This window comes from Aythya ferina (genome assembly GCF_964211825.1).
Source record: "Aythya ferina genome assembly, chromosome: 11".
NCBI classification, from domain to species: Eukaryota; Metazoa; Chordata; class Aves; order Anseriformes; family Anatidae; genus Aythya; species Aythya ferina.
Window position 1 is genome coordinate 15,588,405 of NC_140307.1, and position 25,147 is coordinate 15,613,551.

At 39.5% G+C, this 25,147-nt stretch overlaps 1 protein-coding gene across 2 annotated transcripts; it reads left to right on the forward strand.

The window, feature by feature from the left end:
* ANXA2 (annexin A2) lies at positions 1-24,975 on the forward strand. Of its 2 annotated transcripts, XM_084532405.1 has the most exons (14): positions 1-148; positions 4,333-4,392; positions 8,166-8,265; positions 13,612-13,706; positions 14,448-14,504; positions 16,868-16,981; positions 18,675-18,765; positions 20,105-20,184; positions 20,532-20,591; positions 21,200-21,293; positions 22,047-22,142; positions 22,868-22,926; positions 23,560-23,682; positions 24,594-24,975. In XM_084532405.1, the coding sequence occupies exons 2-14, from the start codon at positions 4,345-4,347 to the stop codon at positions 24,651-24,653; spliced, it is 1,077 nt and encodes a 358-aa protein (XP_084388531.1). In that variant the 5' UTR covers positions 1-148; positions 4,333-4,344; the 3' UTR covers positions 24,654-24,975. The 2 variants fall into 2 exon arrangements, with proteins under 2 accessions (XP_084388531.1, XP_084388532.1); XM_084532406.1 differs by lacking the exon at positions 14,448-14,504 and having other exon boundaries at positions 12-148.
* The last annotated feature ends 172 nt before the right edge of the window (positions 24,976-25,147 follow it).

Below are 25,147 nucleotides of genomic sequence, written 5' to 3' on the forward strand. Positions count from 1 at the left end.
GGCGGGCGCGGCCGGGTGAGTCAGCGCCGCGCCGGGGGGGCTCGGGGCGGGGAGGGCCCGCCCGGCCCTACAAAACCCCGCCCGAGCCGCCGCCGGCCCCAGCCGCCGCCAGAGCCGCCGCCAGAGCCGCCCTGCCCGCCCCGGCCAGGTGAGGGCTCCCCGGGCAACCCCCGGCCCCCAGCAGCGGCGCGGGGGCGGGCGGCGGGGCCGGGGGGGGCGAGCGGGGGTCGGGGCAGCCGCTGCCACCGAGGGAGCGGGGCGGGGGTCGGCCGCCGCTCTCCCCTTCCCCTTCCCCTTCTCCTTCTCCTCCTCCTCCTCCTCCTCCTCCTCCCCCGGCCGCTGCCGCCTGTTGCCGTTTCTCGGCTTCCCCTCGCAGCGGCGGCTCCAGGGGCGCTCCGTGTGCCCCGCAGCGGGGCCGGGCGTGGCGGCGGCGCCCGGGGAAGAAGAGGAACGGGCGGGCACCACGGGGCACCCCGGGGCGTCACCCGCCTGTCCCGGCACGGCTCAGCCCGAGCACCGCCGCGGCGCCCTCGGCTCGCCCTTCTGCCCCGGGAGCGGGAGCAGCGCGCTCGGCCCGGCGGGGTGGGAGCGGAGGGGCGGGGGCGGCGGGGGGGGCCCGGGCCCCCTGCGGCTCCTGGCGGCCCGGCCCGGGCGTGGCGCTGCCGCTGCCGGCGCTGTGCGGAGCCGCTCGGGGCTGGGGGGGCACAGGGACGCTGCTGGCTGCTCTAACGGGAGGAAAAGGGAGACTTTTTTATTATTATTTTTATTTTTCTCCTCCAAGGTAGTTAGGCAGGAGCTGGTCGTGTTCTTATGCATGACGGTTTTAATACTTATTATTTTTTTCTCCTAGATTTTTTTTTCCTATAAAATCTCTGAGGTGAAGTAAGTCAAGCTTAAAGAGAGAAAGAGCCTCGTTCTTGTATGTTCAGTGTCCTCCTGGAACGGGGCATCTCCTGGGTTGTTAGTGCCTGTGGAAGAGAACGGTTCTAGAGTGGTTTGTGGCTGCGTGGTTTAACAGTTTTGAAGAGCCCTTTGTTTAAAGTATTTTTTTTTCTCCAAGTAGTGACTTCAAACGTCCTGCTAAGTCCTGCAGCGTGGTTTGGAGAGAGAGTGAGCCTGACAGATTTGTGCTGGCAGTTAGCACAAAACGCGCTGTACGTGAAATAAGCACCCAGCGGCTTCCATTGCATGCATCAGCCACTGCAGCTCTTCCTCTTCCCCACTCTCCCACATCTCCGTTGCCAGGCCTCACCCTGGTTTGGAGACCTGACACAAATGTGCTCGGAGGGAGGTGGTTTCCATTCTCTCATTCCGGGGATGCCGCTTCTTTGGCTCATGTGGATGGGAACACCCTTTGCTCAGGCTCTGTCTGCAGGGGTAGATTAAATTCTTAAAATGCTAACTCTGCTTATTGAGCAATGTAGTTGTTTGTGCATACCTGGCACTTTTTTCCATGGATCCTGCGTGGGTTTATGTTTGTTTAGTTTTCCCCTAACATCACATACCTGGGCTGCCTCTGGGATTCAAGGTATGGGGCTTTCCTGAGGGGATGCGGAGGATAGACTAGACCCAATACAATAATAGGTTTGGATGCCACTAATCACTGTTGGTGGTGAATGCAGATTGGGGTCAAATAGTTGTTCATTGCTTTTAGTAGAATAACAATTTGATTCAGGTTATGTAGTACAAACTTATGAATCAAACTGGCTATAGAAACTTGCCTGAAGTTATTGAAGTATCTGTTTACATTAGGAGGGTGGGAAATGGATTCTTTCCAGCATAAGGAAGAACAAGTTTGTGCATACATTTTCTATTTACATGCTCAAACCCAACCAGAACTTCTCAAATCTACATTGGATAGAATCAGTTCCTCTGAAAAACACTCAGTCTGTTCTCAAATGTGATGGCCTTGCAGAGCAGGGTGTGACAAGAGATGCATTTGTTCTGAGCAAAGACCTTCCTCTGCAAAGTTTCTTGGAAAAACTCCCATTTTTTCTGTGGCCAACATGCCGCTGACGGACGGGTGGTTGCTATAGCATTGTTGTGTGCTGATGACATGAACCTTCCAGCCCCAGCCCTACGTGAGGGCGTGTTAGTTCTGTTCCTGGATGCTGTTCAAGTGTTTTGTTCCAACAAGCCTGATTCAATGTGGTTTTTAATTGATTTAGAAATAGGAGTCTTGCGAAAAGCTTTGTGAAAGATTATAGTGCAGTTGCTTTGCTTCAGTTTTCACTGGTGTTTTCTGGTTCTTTGCGGCAAGGAAGACTACAGGACTTCCATTGCTTATCTGTGGGTTGTAACACTGTCCGAGTACAAAGGTCTTATTGTTAGGCACTTAATTTTATTGAAATAAACATGAAGAATTTCATAACTCTGGAATATGTCATCCACCTCTAAAGGGTATATGTAATAGTGCCAACAGCTCACTACAACTTCTGCTGCCTATCTTTAAAAAGCTGGGTTGGATTTTTGCTCTGAAAAAGATTTATTCTCAAATAAATCAATGTGTGACTGTGCTTTTCATTCTCTGCCCTTTTTTTCCTCCCTGGGATCTTAATTTCCCATGAAATAGAGTTGCATTTGTTACTCATATACCTAGGTTGCTTCAGAAGATGGAAGGTTTTCTTGCTGTATTTTAAGTGAGGAAACATGCAATTACTGCGTTTCTGCTATGAAAGCAATGTAGTTGTGTTTCTGCATTTTATTTCTAAAAGTAAAGATTTCAGTGCTTTTTTCTTTTAAAAGAACTGGGGGGGGAGGATTTCTAGGTGTTAAAATAAAGCATAAATACTTGCTTTACAGTTTCAACCAGATCTCTGCTATTTAGAAACTATTTGTAACTTATTGCTAAATTCTGAGGTCTTGATTCCAGATCCGATCATTGACTGGAGGGTAGTTTGGTTTGTCTGGGGTGTTTGCCTGAGGAAGCCCCAACATCATAAAGAGTCACGAGTAATTTCAGTCAATGACAACAAGTTCTGAAAACCTCTGGAAAGGGCACACCTAGGAGTTGGCTCAGAGGGCATACTACCTGGGCAGTGGACTGGGAACTGGTGACAGCATTGAAGTGAAGGGAATAGCTCCCAGTGAGGCTGAGAATAATGCAATTTTGATTCCAGGTCCAGTTATCAGTTAGTTTAACGTCACTGATCTTAAGGTGTTACTGAACTTTCTCTCTCACCTCTTGTCAAGCCAGCTCTTTTCCCTGTTTGATAATGCTGTCTCTACAGCTTGACTGTAGAGCTCCTGAGAAGCAAGCTTTGATTTCAGTGGACAAAATAATGTTTGCTGCAGGTGCAACCTGAGTGACTGGAAGGAAATGTGAATGGCAATATCCTTCCTTTCAGCAGAAGAATTTGCAAGCTGTTTTTTGGGACTCCATCAAGCCACTTAAATATTGCCTCTGGTGTATAATCTGTGGGGAATTAAAAAAAAAAAAAAAAAAAAGAAAAACTTCCTTAGTTGAGAGACCCTTCCAGTAAAACAGCAATACAGCCCTGGCAAACGTCCCTGCCCAGAAAGCAGAGCTGAAAATAAGCAGGGCATTGTAACATACATACATCAAATCACTGTTTGTTTTTGCAATGTGTCTGTCTCAGGGCTGGTTTTTTTTTCTGTTTTTCTTTACATGTCGTAGCAAGATGTTGTACAGTTTCTGGCAGTGGAGCAATGATATTGATTACCTTACCTCATGGGCTATTATTCAAGCTAACATTTTAGAGTAGTCTTTGTTAGCTGGTATCTGACAATCACATTACTAATGGGCATTTGTAGCCTTGCCCTGAGGCTCTTATTACTGGGAAGTCACTGCAATACCATATGGTATTAGAGGCATTGAGGCCTGTGTCCAGGATTAAAGATTAAACGACATTATGATTTTGTAAAATGTTTGCATAGATATAAATAGTTTCAGTGTATTTTTTGAGCACCTGAGGAATTTAGCATCTGATTTAAATGCTGTTACTTGTTGCTGATGTTTGGATTTGAGCTGAACCAGGCTATACTCCTTCTCCACAATTTTCCTTGCACCGAGTTATAGGTTCAGTTCATCTTCTTTGTAAGGTAGAGATTATCCAGTTCCTAAGCAGCAGAAATTGTTTTATAAGAAGTAAAGAAAAATTTTTGTTGTACTATAAAGCGAAGACCCTTCACTGTTGCATTACTTATAGTAGTGTGGTTTGGAAACTCTTAAATCATCATTCTTGCTTGGGATTAGTTGGATTGTATTGGATTGTGTCAGTTTCAGTGCTGCAATGTGCAGGTGTGTGTAACATGCTGCTCTAACTGTAAATATACTTAAGTCTGCTTGTTCTGTTTTTTCTCTCCCTCCAGCATTCTTTCACAATGTCTACTGTCCATGAAATTTTAAGCAAGCTCAGCCTTGAAGGAGATGTAAGTATTATTATTCAAACCAGAAAAGTTTGTTTAACTTAAATGCCGTGTCTTTTTTCTTTTACAGAACTCTTCCAGCAGTTTTGCTGAGCTGTACGGTTCACAGGATTCCACACATCTCTTCTACTTAGACTTATTTAGACTAAAATCTGGTCTGTAGTGGTCTGTTTTCAGCCACACGGCTACTGTAAATCATAAGACAGTTGTATGAGGTGACTAAGGACAGCTTGTCCAACTGGCCAGCAGCATGAGCAATGTTCATGTGCAGTTTAATCAAAATGCTGGAAAATCACACTCTTTGTTTGATTTCTTATATTGCAACATTAGATGGTAGGGTTACCAGTGTACTGTCAGGATATTGTGCCATGAATTTGTGGTTCTGTGATTGGTACTGAAGAGGAAGTGAATCCCATGTACGCATCATTTCATCATGTTGCTTATAAACTTACTATACATTTAAATTTTATGACCAATAACTGCAGACCTGAGCGTGGTACAAGCAAACTTTTTGCTGATTTTTGGTACTTGTGAAATAAGTTAGACTGTATGATCTCAGTCAAAGAGCTGATGAAAGTAACTAGTTAGCGCACTGTAAGTAACAGAGCTGATTTTGTATAGCGAAAGCAGTCAGTTCTTCAGATTTCTTGTCCATCTTAATTTCAATGGGGAATTTCTTTTGTAATAATATTTGAACAACCTAGTTTTATGTGAGTAATTTCAAAAGTCAAATTCGAGTACCATTGTATGCCAGCATTTTCATCATAAATCTTGCCTGCCACAGAGCTGAAGAAATTCTAGGGATCCTGTTTGTTCTGTAGGTCTTAAATTGGAAGCCAGAGTTGAGTAGCCAGTTCACATAAATGATTTGCCCAGTTCCATTCCCCTAAATAATGATTCAGCAAATTAGCTAATGTTAAACACAGTATTTCAGCCATCCATTTTTCTCAGAATAGTTTTTAATTTTTGTAGTATAGAATAGGCACAGCTGAACCCTATCTTCTGCAATAGGGGACTTGTGCATTCTGCATCATTGTTATAGCAACTGATTTGTTTCAAGACCAAAAAACTGCCTTTACTAACTGGCCTGCTTGCTTCAGACTCCTTCAGACTGCCTTCTCTTTCCTGTAAGGAAAGAAGGAGTTGTTGAGGTGAAGTTAATCTGTGCTTGCCATTTCTGCATCTCTCCACAAGAGAGAATTGAAAGATTGTCAGAGATCTTCCTGATATGCTTTATCATATCCTCTTTACACTGGAAAACGGAAGCCTATATTTTAGTCATGACTGTATAGATCACTTGCAGGGCGATGTCAGGCCAACTCATTTTTCAAACATGACTAGTGGTTTTTTTTTAAGGCAGATACTGAACTGTAGGTATCTTGAAAGATTCATGGTTTCTGGAAGAAATTTTTGGAAGAAACCTTTTGAGCTTTCCCGTTAGTGATGTATAACCTCTCATTGCTGTTTTGTTCTTCCCAGTATGGTTTAATTCCTCCAGCTTGGAGGAAGTAAACCAGTTGTAGGATGTCTGAAACAGACTAGGTGTGTGGGGAAAAAATGATCTTCCCCTGCTTTAGTCTGACCCAAACTGCTGGTGCATTTACACAGTAGGATGAACTTTTACTGTCACATCCTGGAAAATTTTGTACTGAACTGAATGCAAAGTCCGTTGGAAAAACTCTTCTATCTGAAAGCATACACTAGCTGTACTCTGGTACCAGAGTAATATGAGACCTTATTGTCTGGAATGGCTGTTTTTCATAGTCAGAATAATCAGCCTGATAAGACCTTTGCATACTTCATTGAGGTACCAAAGAGTCAATAAACATCGCCTCAGAGAGTAAAACATCTTTGTGGATGCTGATTTTGGAGATGATCCATTTACTGGTGGAGTAGCTGGCAGTTTTCTGTCTTTCCTGGATATATATCTGCATGGCACTTTCTGGGTCTTTGAATGGTGCCTGGAGATCTGAATGCAACTTGCTACATGCACTGGGTGGAGAGACACCAAATGGCTCTGAGTGGCCCCCAGATGGCTCCCACATTGCAAATACGCTATCTATGTATTTTCTCAGTGTATGATATGGTCTTGCAGTAAAATACTCTGTCCAAATGGCACATAAACTAGAGCTGAAGGATAGGTGCACAACTGTACTCAGCTCGCCAGCTGGCTTACATCAGATTATCCAGCTATGGTGGTTAAACAGGAGTGCCACATGGAGTTGTGCATGTGTGTACTAATGGGCATCAGTTTAGAAATCTTTCAGGCACAGTGATTTCTTTGAGACTGCATTGCTCATCTCCATTTACTGTTATTGTTAGCAATTCAATCTGCTAACAGGAAAGGCTGAGCTTTGTGGTGTGGCTGTGGGCCAGACTGCAGTCAGTTGCAGCCAGTTGTGAGCTGATGGGAAGAGACCAGCAAGAATGGTTCGGTTTATCAGTGCTTTATGGACTCCAATCTCTGCAGAGTAACACAGACCTTCTCAGGAAGGTACAGTGGCTACAGCCAGAGGAATCTTCAGGACAGCATGACCTCTACAGGACAGCATCAAATGTAGTTTTGTTTTTGTTGTTGTTGTTGTTGTTTTTTGTTGTTTGTTTGTTTGTTTTTACAACTTAGAATTTCTTAATTAAAATTTGTCCTCCTTTTAACGACTTGTCTGTAAAAAGATCTTCGAGGCACATTAAGATATCTTAGTCCTGTTTATGAACCCTGATTTCTGTTACAGTTAGGGACTGAAGCAAATGTTTCCAGGGATCCTTACCAAAAAAGCTTAGTCACTTAGGGAACAGCTATGGTCATTTCAGATATTAGTCACTATGCATCTCTGCCAGAGTTTTAGCTCCCTAAATTTGGCTCACCAGAATGGGACTTATGCATATTTCTCAGCTATTTATATGAAAATCTGTGGTTTAGTTTAACCTGCCCATGGGAGGTGATACGAGTTAATATGTTACTTGCATTGAAGCAGCTGAGAAGAGCTCAGTTGCTATTCTCTTGACCTCCTGTTTGAAGCTACAGTCCTCTGGAGAGGGCAATCATAAACAGCTGATAAAATCTGGTAACTTCTAAAATGTTCCAGTTGTAGATACTCAGCAAACAAGTGCTTTCTTAGCAGAGGTAATTTGAAGTGTTGTTTAGTTTTGTTGGCCTTGTGCTGGTTAAGCCAAGCATCTGCAGGCACAGACTTTGAAAAGGAGACAGCAAGTAACTTGTGCTTTCTGGAAGTACAGGTTCAAAAAGATATATTTGGTGTTGTGTTTAATGTCCATGAGATAGAGGATGAACAATCAGCAAGTCTGAACAAGTTTCACGCTCTATCTCACTCTACTTATTTTTTTCATTGTAGCTTGAAATCACAAGTAACATGTTGGCTTCAAATCTAAAATACTGCAGACTTTCACAACAGTTGCTTAAAACTTATTTGAATTACCTTTATGTAGTCAATTTTCTTCAAATCTAGCCAGAAAGCTCTAGATTTTAGAAAATCTAGGATTAGCAAATAAACTTGGAATGTGTTAGATTTTTGCTACGGTAGTATCTATTTGTGCATGGTAAACATGTCTGAATGGGTTTCTGGAAAAGTCACATCTGGAGAACAGAGTTTGGTGGCTCTTAGCAGAACTCAGTCTTCATAAATAGCCCAAGGTAGTTGTTGTATTTAAACATTTGGCTAAATAACAGCTAACTAAAGGAGGTGCATGTTTTATTAACTGCAGTGAGAACAGCTTGTATTAACTTTTCTTTTTTTTTCTATTCTCCCCCCCCCCAGCATTCTCTCCCTCCAAGTGCATATGCCACAGTTAAAGCATACTCAAACTTTGATGCTGACCGGGATGCTGCAGCCTTGGAAGCAGCCATCAAGACCAAAGGTGAGGACCATGGGCTGTGGGTTTGATCCTTCATGTAAGTTAGAATGCTTACATACAAAAAACAAGCAACCAAACAAAAGGTAAAGCATCGCACAACCAGCATTCCAACACTTTAACGTCCATAATCTGGATACCTGTTTTAGGGTTGGGATTTTTCAGACCTCAGTGATGAAATCTGAACAGTTAGATTTTGAGATATGTAAATGTATGCTTTAAAACACGTTTTAAAAGGTTGTACCCAGGAGTTGTTTGGGTTATTGCTGAAAACACCCACTTCTTTTCTCTTGGCTTACCAACATTTGAAATTCTACTACTTTTCTGCCAGTGAGAATCAAGTGTCAGCTTCCATGGCAATGATTTGGGACCAAGGTCTGAATTGCAGATTTCTATTGGATTGGACATTGCTTCCTGTCAGCTCTCCATTTTAGTTCTCCATTTTAGTTCGATTTTGAACTAAATGCTTGTGTATCTTGTAGGGGTCAATGTCCTAGAAACAATAGAGTCTAGTTTCTGAAATGATGTCGCAATATTCGATGAGTGGGGCAGTATGTCAGTCCACTACTTCTCTGAAGCAGGCTCCTAGGCAGACTTAAACGTCCTTTTATCAGTGTCAGGATCCACCACTTCTGCTGGCTGGTGGGGAGACCATGATGAAGCAGAGGAGATTCAGCCCCATGGAAAAGCCTGGTGTACTGAAACAAGCAGGAGTACGGAGAGTGTGGGCTGCAACTCCCGAGTAATACTATGTTGGTATTCCTGTGGTGGTGATACTTGATCCTTGTCCTGCTCTAAAACAAAGGAAGGGTGTGTGCCAGGCTTTCCAGACTTTCTTGGGGCCTAAGAGGCAACACCTGGGCCTAGCTAGAACTGGCAAGTGTTTTGCCTACACTTCAGAAGAAGGAGAAATTTAAAAGCCAAACAATTTCTCATCAGAAAGAAATGCTGAGTCTTCCATCAGTGCCAGCAAAGCACATATTTGGCTTGCTATAAAACATAAAATACTACCAGTCTCTAACAAGCATGAGGCTCTCTTTCACAAGATTTCTTAATTTAACCGGAGAAATCTGTTGTATGCTCATTAAAGTAGGCTCAGTTCTGATTTTAAATGATTTTATGGACTTTTTTAAACAGTTTAATTTTAAAAAAAGTAAATGTTTGGCAGAAGATGCTTTGCATGTATGTAGAGTTTTGTTTAGATTTAATATGTATATGAAATACATATTTTACAATCCTTGGAGTAGTCTTTCAAGTCGCAACTTTTGTAGCGACACTACAGAATTTATATTGTGTAGAGTCTTATCTCTGGGTAAAATTGTTTGGATATATCTTACGCATTCTTACATAAACAATATACAAGTACAGTATTTGTGATGGGGGGAGCCAGTTTTGAGAAGCTACCATTTAAATATCTAGTTGTTTCCCAGCAATGCAAACTCCCTGTATCAGTGTCACCTCTGTTTTGATGGTTGTGTGTTACGTGGGTAAAACTTAGCCTTGCTTGCTAAACAACAGATCTATTTGCCTCAGGACAAAAACCTGGGTTAGAATATCTGACTGTTCTGTTCTGTGTAATATCTCAGTACTCCAACATTCATTCACACTCTTCAGATTAATTCTTCAGAGGTTAGCCATCTATTTATCTGTTGCGGGATCCGTGAGAAATACTGTGGTGTGTTTATTGGGACTTAGATGCTATCTGCAAAAACTGTGCTGCACAAATACACTGCTCAGCATTTTGCTGGGCTTTCACTGGAGTTGAGTTTAGTGGAGGGTTGTTCTGTGTATCCAACAGCCTAGAAAGGGAGATGTGCAAATATGGCTCTAGAGTAAAAAATGGGTAGCAGTTAGCAATAGTTTGTGCTAGAGTTTGCATAATGCCAGTGAATTGTTACAGTTCTGTCTTGTTGCATTTGTAATAAATGCCATTGCTATGCTATTTTCACTTTTATAGTATTGAGGTTTTCTGTAGAGTTCATCTAGTACCTTAGAATTTTCTTTTTAAGTGTTGTTTTGCTGCATAGGACAAGAAACGATTTAATATCTGTATAACACTCTGTTATGCCCTTCATGTTGTATAGATTAGCGCAGGTATATGAGCTTAAATAAAAGAAATACTAGTAGAGCATAGTCTAGATTTCCTTTTCATTCTTTGTAGGAAAGAAGACTGCTAAAGTCTCTTTCTTGTTTCCAAAGTACTCCCCAGAATTATGACTTTATATATCTCAAATAGTTTAAATAATTGTCAGGCTAGTCTGTGAATAGTTCAATACTTGCAACTCAAACCACACCCTTTTGTTGAGGTCTGTGGTATATCTTTTGATTCCTTGACTGGCAGAATTCAAACATGGGTTTTATTGTAGGAAAGTGTTTGTGACATCTGTGACATATAATTATATATATATATATATGTGTGTGTGTGTGTGTGTATGTGTCCAGAAATCATTAAAACAGTAATGAGGTGTAAACCATAGTATAAAGTCTTGTGTGAAATCGAATTCACTTTTTTATGTGGTGTGTTCAACATGCCCATACCTTTTATCAGAGTTTTTCTTGTTTTGAAGTAAAAGTTTAGAGGAATTGTGCTGGCATGCTGGTGAGGGGGCACAGTGCCCCAAATTCACCAAACTTTATCAGTTGCATATTCAGAATATTAATAGTATCAGTAAAGAAACATTGCAACATAGTTTGGGTTTGGTGCAATCTTACTAAGCAAAAAGCCAAAGCTCAAATTAGTCCTATTTTATCTGAGTTTTTCCCTTTAACTCTAATGGGTTTGGGGTTTTATCCAAGGAAAATAAAGACAAGTCATGGTCGTGAGCTCAGTCAAATGGTTATAGGACTGTGTTGGTACCAGATCTTTGATGGTTCTGAGGTCTTGCAAGGGCTAATTGCATACATCTCCCCCTAATAACGGGAGCCAGCTACAATCCCGCTTAATTGATGGATGCAGGTTGATGATCTCTGTCGTACTTCAATGCTGTTAGGGCTGATAGCTTCTGGTGTTCTGTCCGTCGTGCATTTGAAAATGAAATTGAAGAGAACAGACTTCAACTAAGTGAGCTGAAGGAACATATGCCAGCTCTGGCAAAATAAGAATGTTTGCTCTGTTCTCACCTCCTCCAAGAAAATTAGGAGACTGTTCACATCCCCTTTTTTATTCAGAACAATGCTGGTGCTGTTGTTTTGGCTTGTGGAAATTCACGTATGGTGTCTTTTAACAAAGAAAAGACTGTATCTAACAGTTTGCATGTGCTCATTTCCTCTTTTTTTTTTTTTTTCTTTTTTTTTTTCCTGATTGAACCATGATCTTACCAACACAACAGATTACCTTGTTTAGGAGGAAAGTTGTCCTTTATTAGGGGAGTGGGGGTGTTGAAAGTATACTTAGCAAGTATATTTCCATCTGCAAGGAACCTTCTGTATTTAAAAAAACAAACAAACAAACAAACAAAAAAAAACACCAACAACTGAGCAACTTTGTTACCCATTGATAAAAATACACTGATGAAATCTATCCTGAAACTTCCAGAGACTTTAGTGAGCAGCAGAGAAAAATGAGCAGCTGAAATGCTCCACCCCACCTCAGCAGATGTGAGTCAGCATCCTGTCCAGGCAGTACCATTCCCAAGTGTGCAGTCCGTAAATGCCAGAGCAATGAGTTGGCGCATATTTCCATCCACAAAGCATTTGAATAAGAAATTTGGATGCAGTCATTTGTGGGCTTCTAAGCTATCACAATTGTCATAAAACTTCCAAATGTCATTTATCAGTTTTGAATTGTTTAAATTTAGAATTTATTAAAACGCTTAAGAGATTTTTCTATGCCTAAGCCCTGTAAAGGCTGAAAAGCTGTGTGCGTGTATGGCCATTTCTGGACTGGGAGAATTTGCTTTATTTTGTAAAATGGAAACACTTTAAAATGTTCTAGCTGTAGATTATGGCTGAAGTGTGCAGTCAGCATGTTCTCAGACCAGAATTTCTAACTAAGAGGTATAATGCTTTCCAGGGTTTTTGGTATTTGCAGGCCAAGCTTATGTGAATAAGAGCACGGATGTAGGTCTGCCTCGATATGAGCTAAGGACATGGGGCTATCAAGTACAGTACTTCCACATGAAAAATGTGGGCAACAGGGAGACAGGAAGCCGAATCTTTCAGACTTGTTTCAGATTCTCTAACTAGGAACTACAAATTTTTTTGCAACATTGACTATGATTTATTATATAATATCTATTGCAGTTGTCTCACGCTGCTGTGAGGTTGCTTTTGGTATTAGGGAATATAAATGTAAATGGGTTCTGGCAGGGATCCAGGATCTGCTCCTAGCTGCTGATGCATTCTGTACTGTCTGGTTTCTATCAAAAAAAAATCATCACTTACACTAATGTGTGCACAAATGTGAAAGAAGCTATTTGTAATGTTTGTTGTAGTAAATGTAGAGAACTGAGTCCCTCTGGGCTTGATCTGATATCTAGTTTAGAACCTCATATTTGCTTAAAGCCTACCATGCAATTCACTATTAAAAAAACTATACACAAATCATCTTTCTGTTGCAGAACATGCACTGTATTAGTCTTAGATGTACAATACTTAGAAATACATTTTTCCTTTTCTAAGCTTGTAGTTGAACATCAGTGCATGGATTTGGAAATCATCACTTAAATTCATTTAAAGCTAAACCTTTCTTGACGCATTGTTCAGCTACTAAAATAGAGGTTGGGATTTTGAACACACAAATCTCTAGCTAGCTTTATTAAAGCTCAGTGCAAATCTTCTCGTTGTGATTAAAAAACAAACAAACAAAACATACAATGTTCCCTCCAGTGTGGAAAAAACAAAAAACCCACAACCAACGACTATACAAACTACTACAGCTGGGAGAACACAGAGTATACTGTTTTATTTTCCCCATTTTTATGTTTGGAGTGTTAGTTAAATGACTAGGGGGTGAATTAGAAAATATAACTGTTTTATTAAGAAGCCTTAATTGAAAACACTGAACTCAAATGTTTAAGTTTAAATTTGTTCCAGTTTTAAAGCCTGTGTTCTTGAGCAACTTGCTTTGCAGAGTACTGAGTGAACACAAGTGAAGCAGAAAACAGAAGCAGCAAAACAGGTCATGGACTAGACTTAGTTGATGTGTTTACTTGCCTGTGCACGCAAAGATCGGCATTGCATTGAAAATCTGGTCTGTCTCCAGTGCCAGGGCATTACATATACCAATTAATAAGAGCAACTGAAGTTTGCTCCAGACAGCGCATATGCTGTGTTTTGAGTGTCAGAGAACATACTAATACAAAGTGGAGGGTAAAAAGAATTTCCTTAACTTGTTGTCTTATGTCTTTTTAGGTGTGGATGAGGTCACCATCATCAACATCCTGACAAACCGCAGCAATGAACAGAGGCAGGATATTGCTTTTGCCTATCAGAGGAGAACAAAAAAGGTAGCAGAACTTGCAGAAATGCTAATTATTAATTTTATGGATAGTTACTCGATTTTCAGGCCTTGTACGTCTTGCAGTTAACTTGGAATAAGCTGGAGATAAATACTGTTTGGTTATTTTTTTCAGTGGAAGATGCACATACTGTGCTCATATGTTACAGTTTAGGACTGGGAGTATTCCAAATAGGTCAAATACGTACAACTGGGACTGAAACCTTTTGGATACGGTGATTTCCTAGCACTTACAGAAATCATGATGGGTAACATATCAACCATCCAGCCATCAAGATTCCATGCTGAAATGTGTTCAACAGTAGTGAAAAGCCATTGACAGCAAGTGTCTCAATTGGAAGGAAAAGGTGAAAAGCGATGGTCTTAGGGGAGATACATATATTGTTAAGACAACTCAGCATAAAGAAAACACTCCATTTCTGTTCACAGGTGTAGTTTAAATGAGAAAAGACTGCAGTCAGTTGTGCTACAAGTGCTGCAGATGTGGAACAAAGTGATGTAATGAGCTGAACTAGGTACTGTCCTGTCAGAAGTATTGTATGCACTGATCTATTGATGGAGAGAAATCTAAAATAATAAGCAGCAGTCTGCATAATGAGTCCTTCTGTCTGGAAGTCAAGAGATGTTCTCTTGACTTTTGAAGTTGAAAGGCTTATAATTTAAGTTTTATGCCCACATAAAAGAAGAAACTTGTGTAGAGGTGGAATTATGATGAATGTATCTCTTTCAGGTTTGCCAGACCCCAAATGGTAGTCCTCCAAGCCAGAATGCTCATCCAAAACCACATGTAAATGTGAAGTTTAGTTTTGTAAATTCACCAGCTGTTATGCATGGCTCATATAGGCACATATGTGCGGAAACACACATAGGTTGGACACATGCATGTGTGCACGTCTGCACCTTGGCAGTCACTTCCTGTGGGCAGTGGGAAAATCTTCCATGTAAGCTGGACCCTAGTAGTCAAGTGTATCACTCTAAGCTCTGTTAAATGTTTTGCATGACCACAAAAATGCGCAGTCAAGAAAATATGCAGCTTCTTTCATGTAAGTGTTTTTATCTCTTCCTTTACTTTTTTTCCTTGCTGCAACCCAAAAGCAAACTGACTTTATCAAGTACAAAAAGTGCCAAAGGATAAACAGCTATAGAAATAACAGAAATCTTCAGTAGAGACCACTCAGTGAAATAAACAAGGGAATGGTAAGAGAGGAGAAAATGGAATACAAAAAGACGTATCTTGTTCAGTGATGCAGGTATATGTTCCAGGGAAAGTATCTCATGGATTTGTTTGGCAATACATTGTGCTAGGCTCCTCATTTTGTGTGTTGCAGGATTTCTCAATAGATTATTATAACAAATAAAAAGTTGCAGATCTAGCCCCATTTTCATTCCTATGAGTTGAGCTATGTTTAATGGGAACTACTGGTAATCTTGAGGAATGGTTTGATCTATGAAATCCTTCCCCATCACAAGCATTAGTGGAACTGGGGGTTCTGCATGTGTGTCTCTCCAAAGCTTCACGTGTTTCTGGTCAATCCTAACTGCCACCAATGATCTCTAAGTTTGAAAGGATCTGCTAATAGCCACATGCTCATTTGGAACACTGAGTAAAATCATCAATTTACAAATAGCAAAGAAAGCAGTTACATGTCCATTGCCTCCTATGTGCTTCTCTCCTATAGCACTCCTAGCTGTGGCTGAGGATGGCAGAGTGGAGCCCCCGCTTTACTACGTGTGGGGAGAAGCTCTTATCTTTCCAGGAGCCTGCTCATATGAGGGCATGTTCTTGATTCAGTTTGGGGTGTTTTGTTACAGTTAGTTTGGTAACTCATATTCTATTGATTTGTATTTCCGTCAGTCTTCATGTGAAAGCGCAAAGATTGCAAAGCCTTTACTTGTTTAATTGTGATTCATGTCATTGTTAAAATTAATTTTAGAGGTATGTGGTTGTTTTCTCTTTCAGCTGATGTCTGAAGAACCTGTTTCCACACAAATAGTGAAATCTTGTATGCAGTCAATTAGTGTACTAAAATATCTGTTGGACTAAAGCAGCTAGATGCCCAAGACTCAATGTTGTGGTCAATCCATGCAGTAAATGCATGAAGTATTAGCATATATTAGCATCCTGGATTAAATTGGTGACTTTGGAAATAAATGCCTTCGCTGTTTATTTCTCTGGTACAAACTTATTTGCAGTTTTGCTGAGGCTACTTTTATCTTTCTTCTTTTCTTCCCTGCCCCTCCATTGCACAAATTGTTACTGTAGAAAGCAGCAATTGATAAGCAACAACTCTCTTCTGAGTGCTGTGTACTTACCTTCAGCTTAGGGAAGGTATTGACCTGTGTGGACTCCAGACTTCATTCCAGGGATTTGAACTTTGGAACTGTACTGCAATGAAGCTGATCCTAACAGATCCTAACAGATCCTAACACCTTCAGATGTTCAAGCAACATCTGAATTCCATGAAAGAGGGTCTGTCACTGACTTTAATGCAGACCCGCATGCATCCTGTGAAGTGAATATACATGTTTCTTCATCTAGGATTGACTGGTGATTAACAATAGACTTTGGATACACAATTCTGATAGTTTTCTTGAAGATCAGGGTATTTTTTCTTCCCTTAAGGATCATTCTTTTTCTCTTCAGCTGGCTGTTTGGGAACTGGGCCTTTACAGTGGAATAACTGCAGTCAGTTTTCCAATGTGTCAGCTAATATAGGGTTGTGATAATAGGAAAAACACAAATAATATGGTGCTACAGGGAAAACTGTGAACGTATGATGGAGAAACCTGACAGTAGGGAGTCACACTCAGATCTGTCAGTGCTTATTAGATCTAACAAAGTGTCTGTGCTTCAAGACCAGAGCTGAGTTGTTCAGAGTCACTTGGATGTCTTTGCATCATGCTTCCCAGCACTTTGCCAGCCACCAGTGAATTTCTCTGTATAGTCAAAGGATGAGAAAATTTCGATTTGCCCTAACTTCATTTTTAGGCTTTCACAAAACAAAAGCTCTTTATGTTCTGTTTCCTTGTCGATTGTTTAATAAACACTGTTGCAGGCTTGGTGATTTAAAGCACTGCAGGCTAAATTCACTGGAGATCAGAAGTGAGCTTTAATTTTGTCCTTCCATCCTGTCTCCTTTTTCTTTACAGGAACTTTCAGCAGCACTCAAGTCTGCTCTGTCAGGTCATTTAGAGGCAGTGATCTTGGGCTTGCTGAAGACACCATCACAGTATGATGCATCTGAACTGAAAGCTGCCATGAAGGTAAATAAGATTTGTAATTTCAGTCTGTTAGTCTGATGTCACTATGTCAGGAATGAATTTGTATTCAAGGGCAGTTTTCAAATACGTCCTTTATTTTTATTTTATTTTATTTTATTTTATTTTATTTTATTTTATTTTATTTTATTTTATTTTATTATTTTAGTTTAGTCCTACAGTTTAAGCATCCATCTGCAAGGCATCCAAAATCTCAGTGGGAAATTAAAGAAGTTCTGTGATTTTTTTCATGTGATTTATAGGGTTAATTAAATCCTCTTTTTAGGAAAAATTGAATCAGGTCAGGTGTAACTGATAGGCTGCTCTGACTAGTTGCAGTTCTCGTGACTGTTCTTTAAAACAACGTACAGGTTCCTAGTACAAAAAAAAAAAAAGAGGATAAGAGAGCAGCTGCTAGCTGGAACTATTAAATCCTCTGCATGCATTTATAGGCTGAGAAAGTAGTTTGCAGTTACTGGGTCATATCACTGATTTTGAAAGAACATCATGTACCAGGCCTGCATCTGTGTAGAACATAAGGAGGAGGGGGCATCAAAGCATTCTTGGAGCAGCAGTAACTCACTGAACTCAGTCCCCTACAGTCACACATAAGCATGGAATAGGTCACTAGTTGAGAAATATCTGCTCTGCCAGCCACTGAAACAAGACTCTGAGAGGTGCTCATGCCACTGCTTTCACCTTTCTAAGCAAACTAAAGTCTGGAAGCTTGTATTTATAATCATCCCTTAAATTCCAAATATTCTTTATGTGGTTATTTTTTTAATATGTAAAAAAAACCACACAAGTATTACAATTTATATGCTGAAACTCAGAACAAGACAGAGATGATTTACTAATTTGTCCAGACTATGAAAAGCAAGTAGAAAAAAAAAAATGCCATTACTGATATGGTAACCCTTTAATGGGGGGGCCAAATCCATTCTTTGAGCAATCAGATGCTGCCCTCTTCTGGTTTAAGCCCAGGCTATCCAGAATTTGCTGTAAATCTAGTGTGTGTGTGTGTGTGTGTAATTTATGCCATATTATGTTTAGGATAGCCATATACTTGCAGCATTTCTGCTGCATTTACCACCTGAATACCAAACCATTAACTTAGAGTCACTATAGGTACAAAGTATTATATTCTCTTATTAAGTTGGACATTCCCATCTCGCAAGCACTCAGTCTACTGTTCTGAGTTTGCTTGAGCTTAAGATCGATTTGATTATTTTCTTAACTTTGCTTTCATAGTTGGAGAGGTATCTGGAGGGAGGTAGGGAAGAACAAATTGGTTGCTGCCCATTTGCATGCTAAGAATCAGAGTTTCATCCTGTGCTGTCAATACAAAGAACCACCCATAGGCTGCCATAAGTTGACTTCCAGCAGTTGCGGTGGTGGTGGTGAGGTTGCTGAGAGTTACAGACACTTGTGAAAAATGCACATTGCCCAGAGAGAATACTTGCAACAAGATTTCAAAGCTATTAGAGAAAACTAATATATGGCAAATAGAAATGTTCCATCTGGGGTTTCTCTGGCCCATTAGAAACATTTACCAAACAGTTACCAAAAATATCCTTGAATGGTTGTGCAACTGTTAAGAGTGGGAGAAAGGAGAGAGGATAATGAAATATCTGTAAAATATTTTGAAACTGTTCAAGCATGTCTGTTTATTTCTAGCAACTAACTGAATGTGTTCCAGGGTCTGGGAACTGATGAAGACACTCTCATTGAAATCATCTGCTCACGGACAAATCAGGAGCTTAGTGAAATTAATAGAGTCTACAGAGAAAGTAAGTTCATTTTGAAAGTTTCAATGCATTATGTTTGTACATGAAGCTACTTGGATAATAACCCCTTTGTATTGATTTAACTGAATTTCTTATACCATGTCTGCTTTGATTCTCTGGTGTTTGGGTATAAGAAATTTTAAATTGGCATGTTGGATATTAGTGTGTGTATATAGTTTCATCTGTTGCTTGGCAGCAAACAAGTTGGAGAACATTCACTACTCATCTAAGTTGTGGCTCAATGTTCTTTTGTAAGCTACATAGTTCTGTGAACAGTGATAGAATCAACAATGAAAGATTTATGGATTCTAGGGTCAGTTATGCTATAAATAGGTAAATTTGAACCCCCCTAAAGCATACTTAGAAGTTTTTTGTTAGATCTGCCAGAAAAGACATGAAGTAAAACTTCATAAAATTATATATTCTCTTTTTCAACTTTTATAAAGCATTTTATCTGATTTAAGGTATAATTCATTTAAGGAGATGTGACAACTTAAGGAGATGCGACAGTGACCTAAGGTCCATCTTAAAACATTTCTTTCCTTTAATATTCATAATATTTACACATTGGTCATTCTGTTTGTGTTCATTACAATTGGTAGTACAGCTGTCCAGTACCTGTTTGTTTCCTTGATCTTCAAAACTGAGCTTCACCAGAAATAGATTGAAATAGAAAAAATTGTTCTGTGCTAATGCTTAATTGTTGTCAAGCAATTCCACTAAGACACTGGTAGAATCAAAAAGGACAAGCAAAAGCAATGTAGTCTTAATGACATATATTGAAAAAACTATGTAACAGTGGAGAGAATGTTGCTACTGTAAATGAAATTGCTGTACAACAGGAGAGAGAATGTGATCTTGTAGCAATTAGAAAACCACAAAGATGTTGAGACACCATACTGGAATCACATGCAACATTCCTTTTTTCTATCATAACAATTTTGTCTTCTGCATTAAACTTGTAATTGTAGTTGTCTAATTGTAGGTCCATGAGTGGTGAAGGTCTAAATGCTACGGCTGGCAAACAAGCAGTCATTGATAACTAAGATCAGTGTAGTAGTATATTCAGCTTAAAGCAAAATTCCCTTCCTTTTAATATCCTCAGGCTCTCCTGTTATCTTTCCACATCAGGAGGTAGCCTTTGTTGACATGGGAACTCCAGAAACTAGCTGATAGCAGTGGTTTTTTTCTTTTGTATGGAAGCATGCGTTTTCCTTGCTTTCCATGTATGATTTAGATGGTAGCTGTATGTTGCTGTGCATAAAACAGTCATCAGGTACTGTTCTAGTAATGAGGTATTTGTAGGATACCTTTAATTGAAAAAGAATTTTTTGTTTTCTAGTGTACAAGACAGAACTGGAAAAGGATATTATATCAGACACATCTGGTGACTTCCGCAAGCTGATGGTTGCCCTAGCCAAGGTGGGTCTTTGTCTTTCCGCTTTTCCTAATGTGCCTGCCCATTGGTAATTGACTGGTGATTGCCAGAAAAGCAATAGGATTTCTGATTCAATATTAAATTTCCTTGTATTTTCAGTCTTTTGAAAATAAATAAAAGTAATTTAAATGTTGAAGGACGGTGTATTTTGACAGGAACACAGTGTTTATAGCCACTTCATAAGCAAAGCATAGCTTCATTCATAAAGTGAAGCATAAGTTTACTCATTTAGCAAACACTGATTAATAAAACAAAAGAGAAAAAAAATGCATGTAGTAAGTTGCTCTCAATCAATTAAATGTCTTCTAAACCCTGCTATTCTCATTTGAAGGGCAAAAGATGTGAAGATACTTCTGTGATCGACTATGAACTGATTGACCAAGATGCTAGGGTAAGTGCTAGTAAGAACCATGAAATGTCTCAAGTTGGCCAAACTTACGGAGATATTCAGAGTACAATTTCTGTGAGAATTAGAAGCATTTATGAAGACAGGTGTGTATATTTCAGATGGTATTGTTTAGCAATGTTTGCATGCTCTCAAGGTATTTGTTACTTGCAATCTTGATAACAATTTTCATGGGCTACTTACCTGTACAGAAACTCTCTGGTATTTCTTTCAAGCGCATAGAAAATGAGATCTTGTAACAAAAGGGAGCATCTTGCAAAGACTGGCAACCAAAAAATTGCAAAAGATTCAGAGAGAGGGATTATTGAACTTTGTGGCTGTGTAATGCTTGTTGATTACACCTGTAAGTTACCAAAAGCAGTTCTGCTGAGGTAAACACAGCTAATTAGAGTAATTGCTTTCTAATTACCTCTGTTTAGTTTTAGTCTTGGTTTTGGGTTAGATCTATATATTTTGTCCTTAGTGATCTGCCCAGCCATGTGTCCTTTTGTGTAACACGGACACAGTTCCAGTAGTGCTCTTTTTCCAGTAATTGTATATATTTGAGATGTTTTTTGTGTAACTCATGATTTTGCTTTACTTTCTAAACTCAGGAACTCTATGATGCTGGTGTGAAGCGGAAGGGAACTGATGTGCCCAAATGGATCAACATTATGACTGAAAGGAGTGTTCCACACCTGCAAAAAGGTACTGTTCAAAAGATGGATTTTTTTTTCCCTATAAGAGCAAGTTAGAGCAAAGTAGTAAGTATTTTGTCCCAAAGGTGATGGAGATGAGTGTGAAAAGTAATAAAACAAGGAAATCTTACTCATATACATATTGTTACAATTTTTTTTAATTATCTGTGGATATGTTAATCTCAAAATTTGAATGTAGAGCTCTTTTTTACATATTTTTTTTTTTTTAACTATTTTTTTTGCAACAATTGCCCAGTGGTATGCCATGTACATTATGTACATTGAGAATGAAAATGTTACAAATCTAGAAAATGGGTTGTGTGAAACCTTGAAGAGGTCCTTCAACTTTTCATTCTGTCCCAGGGTAGGTTAGCTATATCACACATTTAAATTTGATATTGAAGGCCATCAAGCAGCTTCTGTAAGCACATGGGAAAGCCATTTGAACATTATTTTCAGGAGCTAAATCACTGTTGTTTCTAAAAATACTAGTGACAGGACTAACTGGTATTCTAGAGGATTGAGGAGGTGTTCAAGGAAAACAAAAAGATGATAGTATGGGAACTTCATTATCAGCTGGCAAACTGGCTGTAGTTAAGAGAGTTCTCAGAGGGACTTGGACAGACATTTTTAAAAAAGATATTTTTTAAATCATTTTTTAAACCATGTCTCTGCATTGCTCTGTCTGCATTTTTGGTTTGGGTGGTTACTTTTACAGCTCTTGATTTGACTTTGATTTCATCTGCTTTCTTTCTTGTAATAGTGTTTGAGCGGTACAAGAGCTACAGTCCATATGATATGTTGGAGAGCATCAAGAAGGAGGTTAAGGGAGATCTGGAGAATGCCTTCCTTAATCTTGGTGAGTTACTCTGAAGTCGTCTACCTTTAGATAGTATCTTTTTTGGTGCACTTGCAGCATAATGGGATGAGAAGAGGGCCCAGGTTCTTCTGTATCTCTGGAGGAGAAAGAAACTAGAAGAGCTGGCACTATTAGGTCCATTTGCATATTTTAGGACATTACAAATATTGAGAAGTAGCAGATTTTTGCCCTCTGCAAAATATATATCTTGATTGCCAAATGAAAATGAAAAGGCATGTTTTGTGATCTGTTGTTAAAGGGTCAGTGTCGCAGAAGTTAATGTTTATTTCCCCCAAACACAAAAGGTTGGAATTCTAGCTGGGCACATTAAGCATTCAGCATAGACATAGGCTGGAGATAGAGCTGTGTGTGTGTGTGAGGGAAGATGGGATGTGGAGGATACTGGGTGGCTGCTATTGTGGTATGCGATGAAAATGACTAGGGTATTGCCCGGTTTCATGGGACATTTTCTAAGAAGAGAATTCATTTCAAACTGAGAGAAACAAATTGTTTAAGGAAAATGCAAAACAAAGAAAGGGATAGCCAAACAACTTGTAAACAATCTCAGCTTAAAAATGATTACTCCAGGTCCCCTTCTGGAGAAACTGTTGGTGGAAACCTTCTTTTGAGTACTTAGCATGTCTTTAAAAAGACTCCAAGATTCTGTGTTCTGTTCTTACATGAATGGCAGGGTATGTACCTATTCATTGTCTTTCTCTCTTCAGTCCAATGCATTCAGAACAAGCAGCTGTATTTTGCGGACAGACTGTATGATTCCATGAAGGTAGGGAAGACTGTTCATTCTTACTACTCATTATCTTCTAGCCATTGTTTCATCAAATTTTTGTTTGTTAGATAGTTTTATTCATATGATGTGTAACTGGCATGTGGATGAGTGAACTAAGACTTAATACTGTTCAAAAGCATTCTTTAATAGCTATATGTATCTGGTGTAGGGAAGTGCAGGGGAGGGTCATGTAATAACGATCTTCATTAGATTAGTTGACTGTTTTTGCAGGTAAACAAGAGCTGATAGTAGAAAATCTATCTATTGAAATGCCAAATCAGATAACTAAATTTGCCTCAAAAGATTTCTTTGAGAAAAGGGATGGAAGAGAAATGCCTGGTGACAGCTGTTAGACAATACCAGGAAGAAGACCTCCTGCTGAACTGGAACTGCGGATTGCAGTCTAGGTAGCTAGATTGGTGTCTAGAAGTTGGTCAAATACTGCTGATGAGAAGGGTATGTTCATGCTCAAATTCCTGGATCATAATAATGACTTTAGTTAGAAGGTGTAATTCATTGGATCTTTTACTGATGCATCTCAGTTACCTGTAGTTCGTTGTTTTTCTGTCAGTTACAGCATCCTTTAATGCATTTCATCTCTTAAAGTTCTAAATGTGAATGTGCTTGTAGGGCAAGGGAACCCGTGACAAGGTCCTGATCAGGATTATGGTCTCACGCTGTGAGGTTGACATGCTGAAAATTAAGAGTGAATTCAAGAGGAAATATGGAAAATCCCTCTATTATTTCATCCAGGTAAGTTTTCAGCTTTCAGTTTATATTAATTGTGTGGATGTTCTTGGTGCTCTTCTTTGGGCTAATTCTACCATTAGAATTCATGGGAAGTCCTTCAGAGGCTGCAGTGAGAATAATAGGTCATTACCAGTTATCAATGCCCGATAGAAAAACCAACCTTAAACTTTCAAGTCTACTGCTGGTGCAGTTCCTGGCAGCCAATTGACTGTTATGTGTGGGTTTAGTCCAATGAGTTGATTTATTATAAAAGAAAATTCTGTTCACCCATCTCTATCTCAGACTAAAAGAAAAAAAAAAATTTGCTCTAGGATTGCTGAATGAACATATCATCTGAATTGTTATCTTTCATTCCAGTGCCCAAGGAGTAGGCTTTTTAGCCAGATTTTTTGTCCCTTTGTGTGATTGGGTAGAGGAAATATTAAGTGATAGGTTTTATTTAATTTGGGGTATAGGTAAAGAGCTTGTGCAGCTGTTGAAAACTGTTCCTATATCCACCTTTGCATCAGCAAGATACGTTCTTCCTTGTTTAGATGTAGTTGCAATCAAAACCTTAAGCCCAAATCTTTTCCTAAAAATGTCAATTTGAAATGATAAGGAAGTTGTCAAAATTGTGAATTTAATGTATAAATTTTTGTGGTGATTAGTGAAAAGGAACAGAATCAAGTTGTTCAGCTTTCCTTTGTTGTGTTACTCTTTTTTGTACCAAAATTTCCTGTATTGACCTTGCATATGTTTTGCAGAAATGATAAATAATTCCCATTCACATTTAAGTAAAACTCAATTGTGATAGTCTACTCCAGGCTGGCAAGGCTTCAGCTGTAAAACAGTCAGTCCCACATGTTTAGAATATAAAGTGTATGCCTTCGTATTTTGCAATTGTTTCTTAATACATTTTTTTTTTGTCTTTACAGCAAGACACAAAAGGTGATTACCAGAGGGCACTGCTGAACCTGTGTGGTGGAGAGGACTGAAAACTGTGATGGAAGAAATCCAGATCAAGAGACATGCTTTTTCTGCTCTTCCTGTTACTGTAACCCTAGGAAAAATGACTTGCCTGGCTAACCTTGACTTGCCTTTCTATCTGCAAGACCACTGTTATAGCATGCTTTCCAAGTGCTGTTTGCACTTCTTTCAGCAGCAGTGCTCTGCTTGGTTCTGCCAAAGTCCTTAACAGCATAAAGCCACAGAAACTAACTAACGTTCCAGAGATAAGAGGTGAAAGTGCCTCTGAAAGACCGCCTCTTTGTGCAATGTTTCTAATAAAACTTAAATAAAACGGAAGTTTTACTTTAAGATGTATCTCTTTTGGACCTTTAATTTGAAAATTGCGTGAACAATTGACACATATTTAGCCTTTGCCAACCGTTCTCTGTATTTTGTTTTCTCCCCACGGCTGAAACCTTATCTTCCTCCCTCGAAGCCTTTCCCCTTTTTGGTTATGCAATTTCTTAAGAAAAGCAAAACG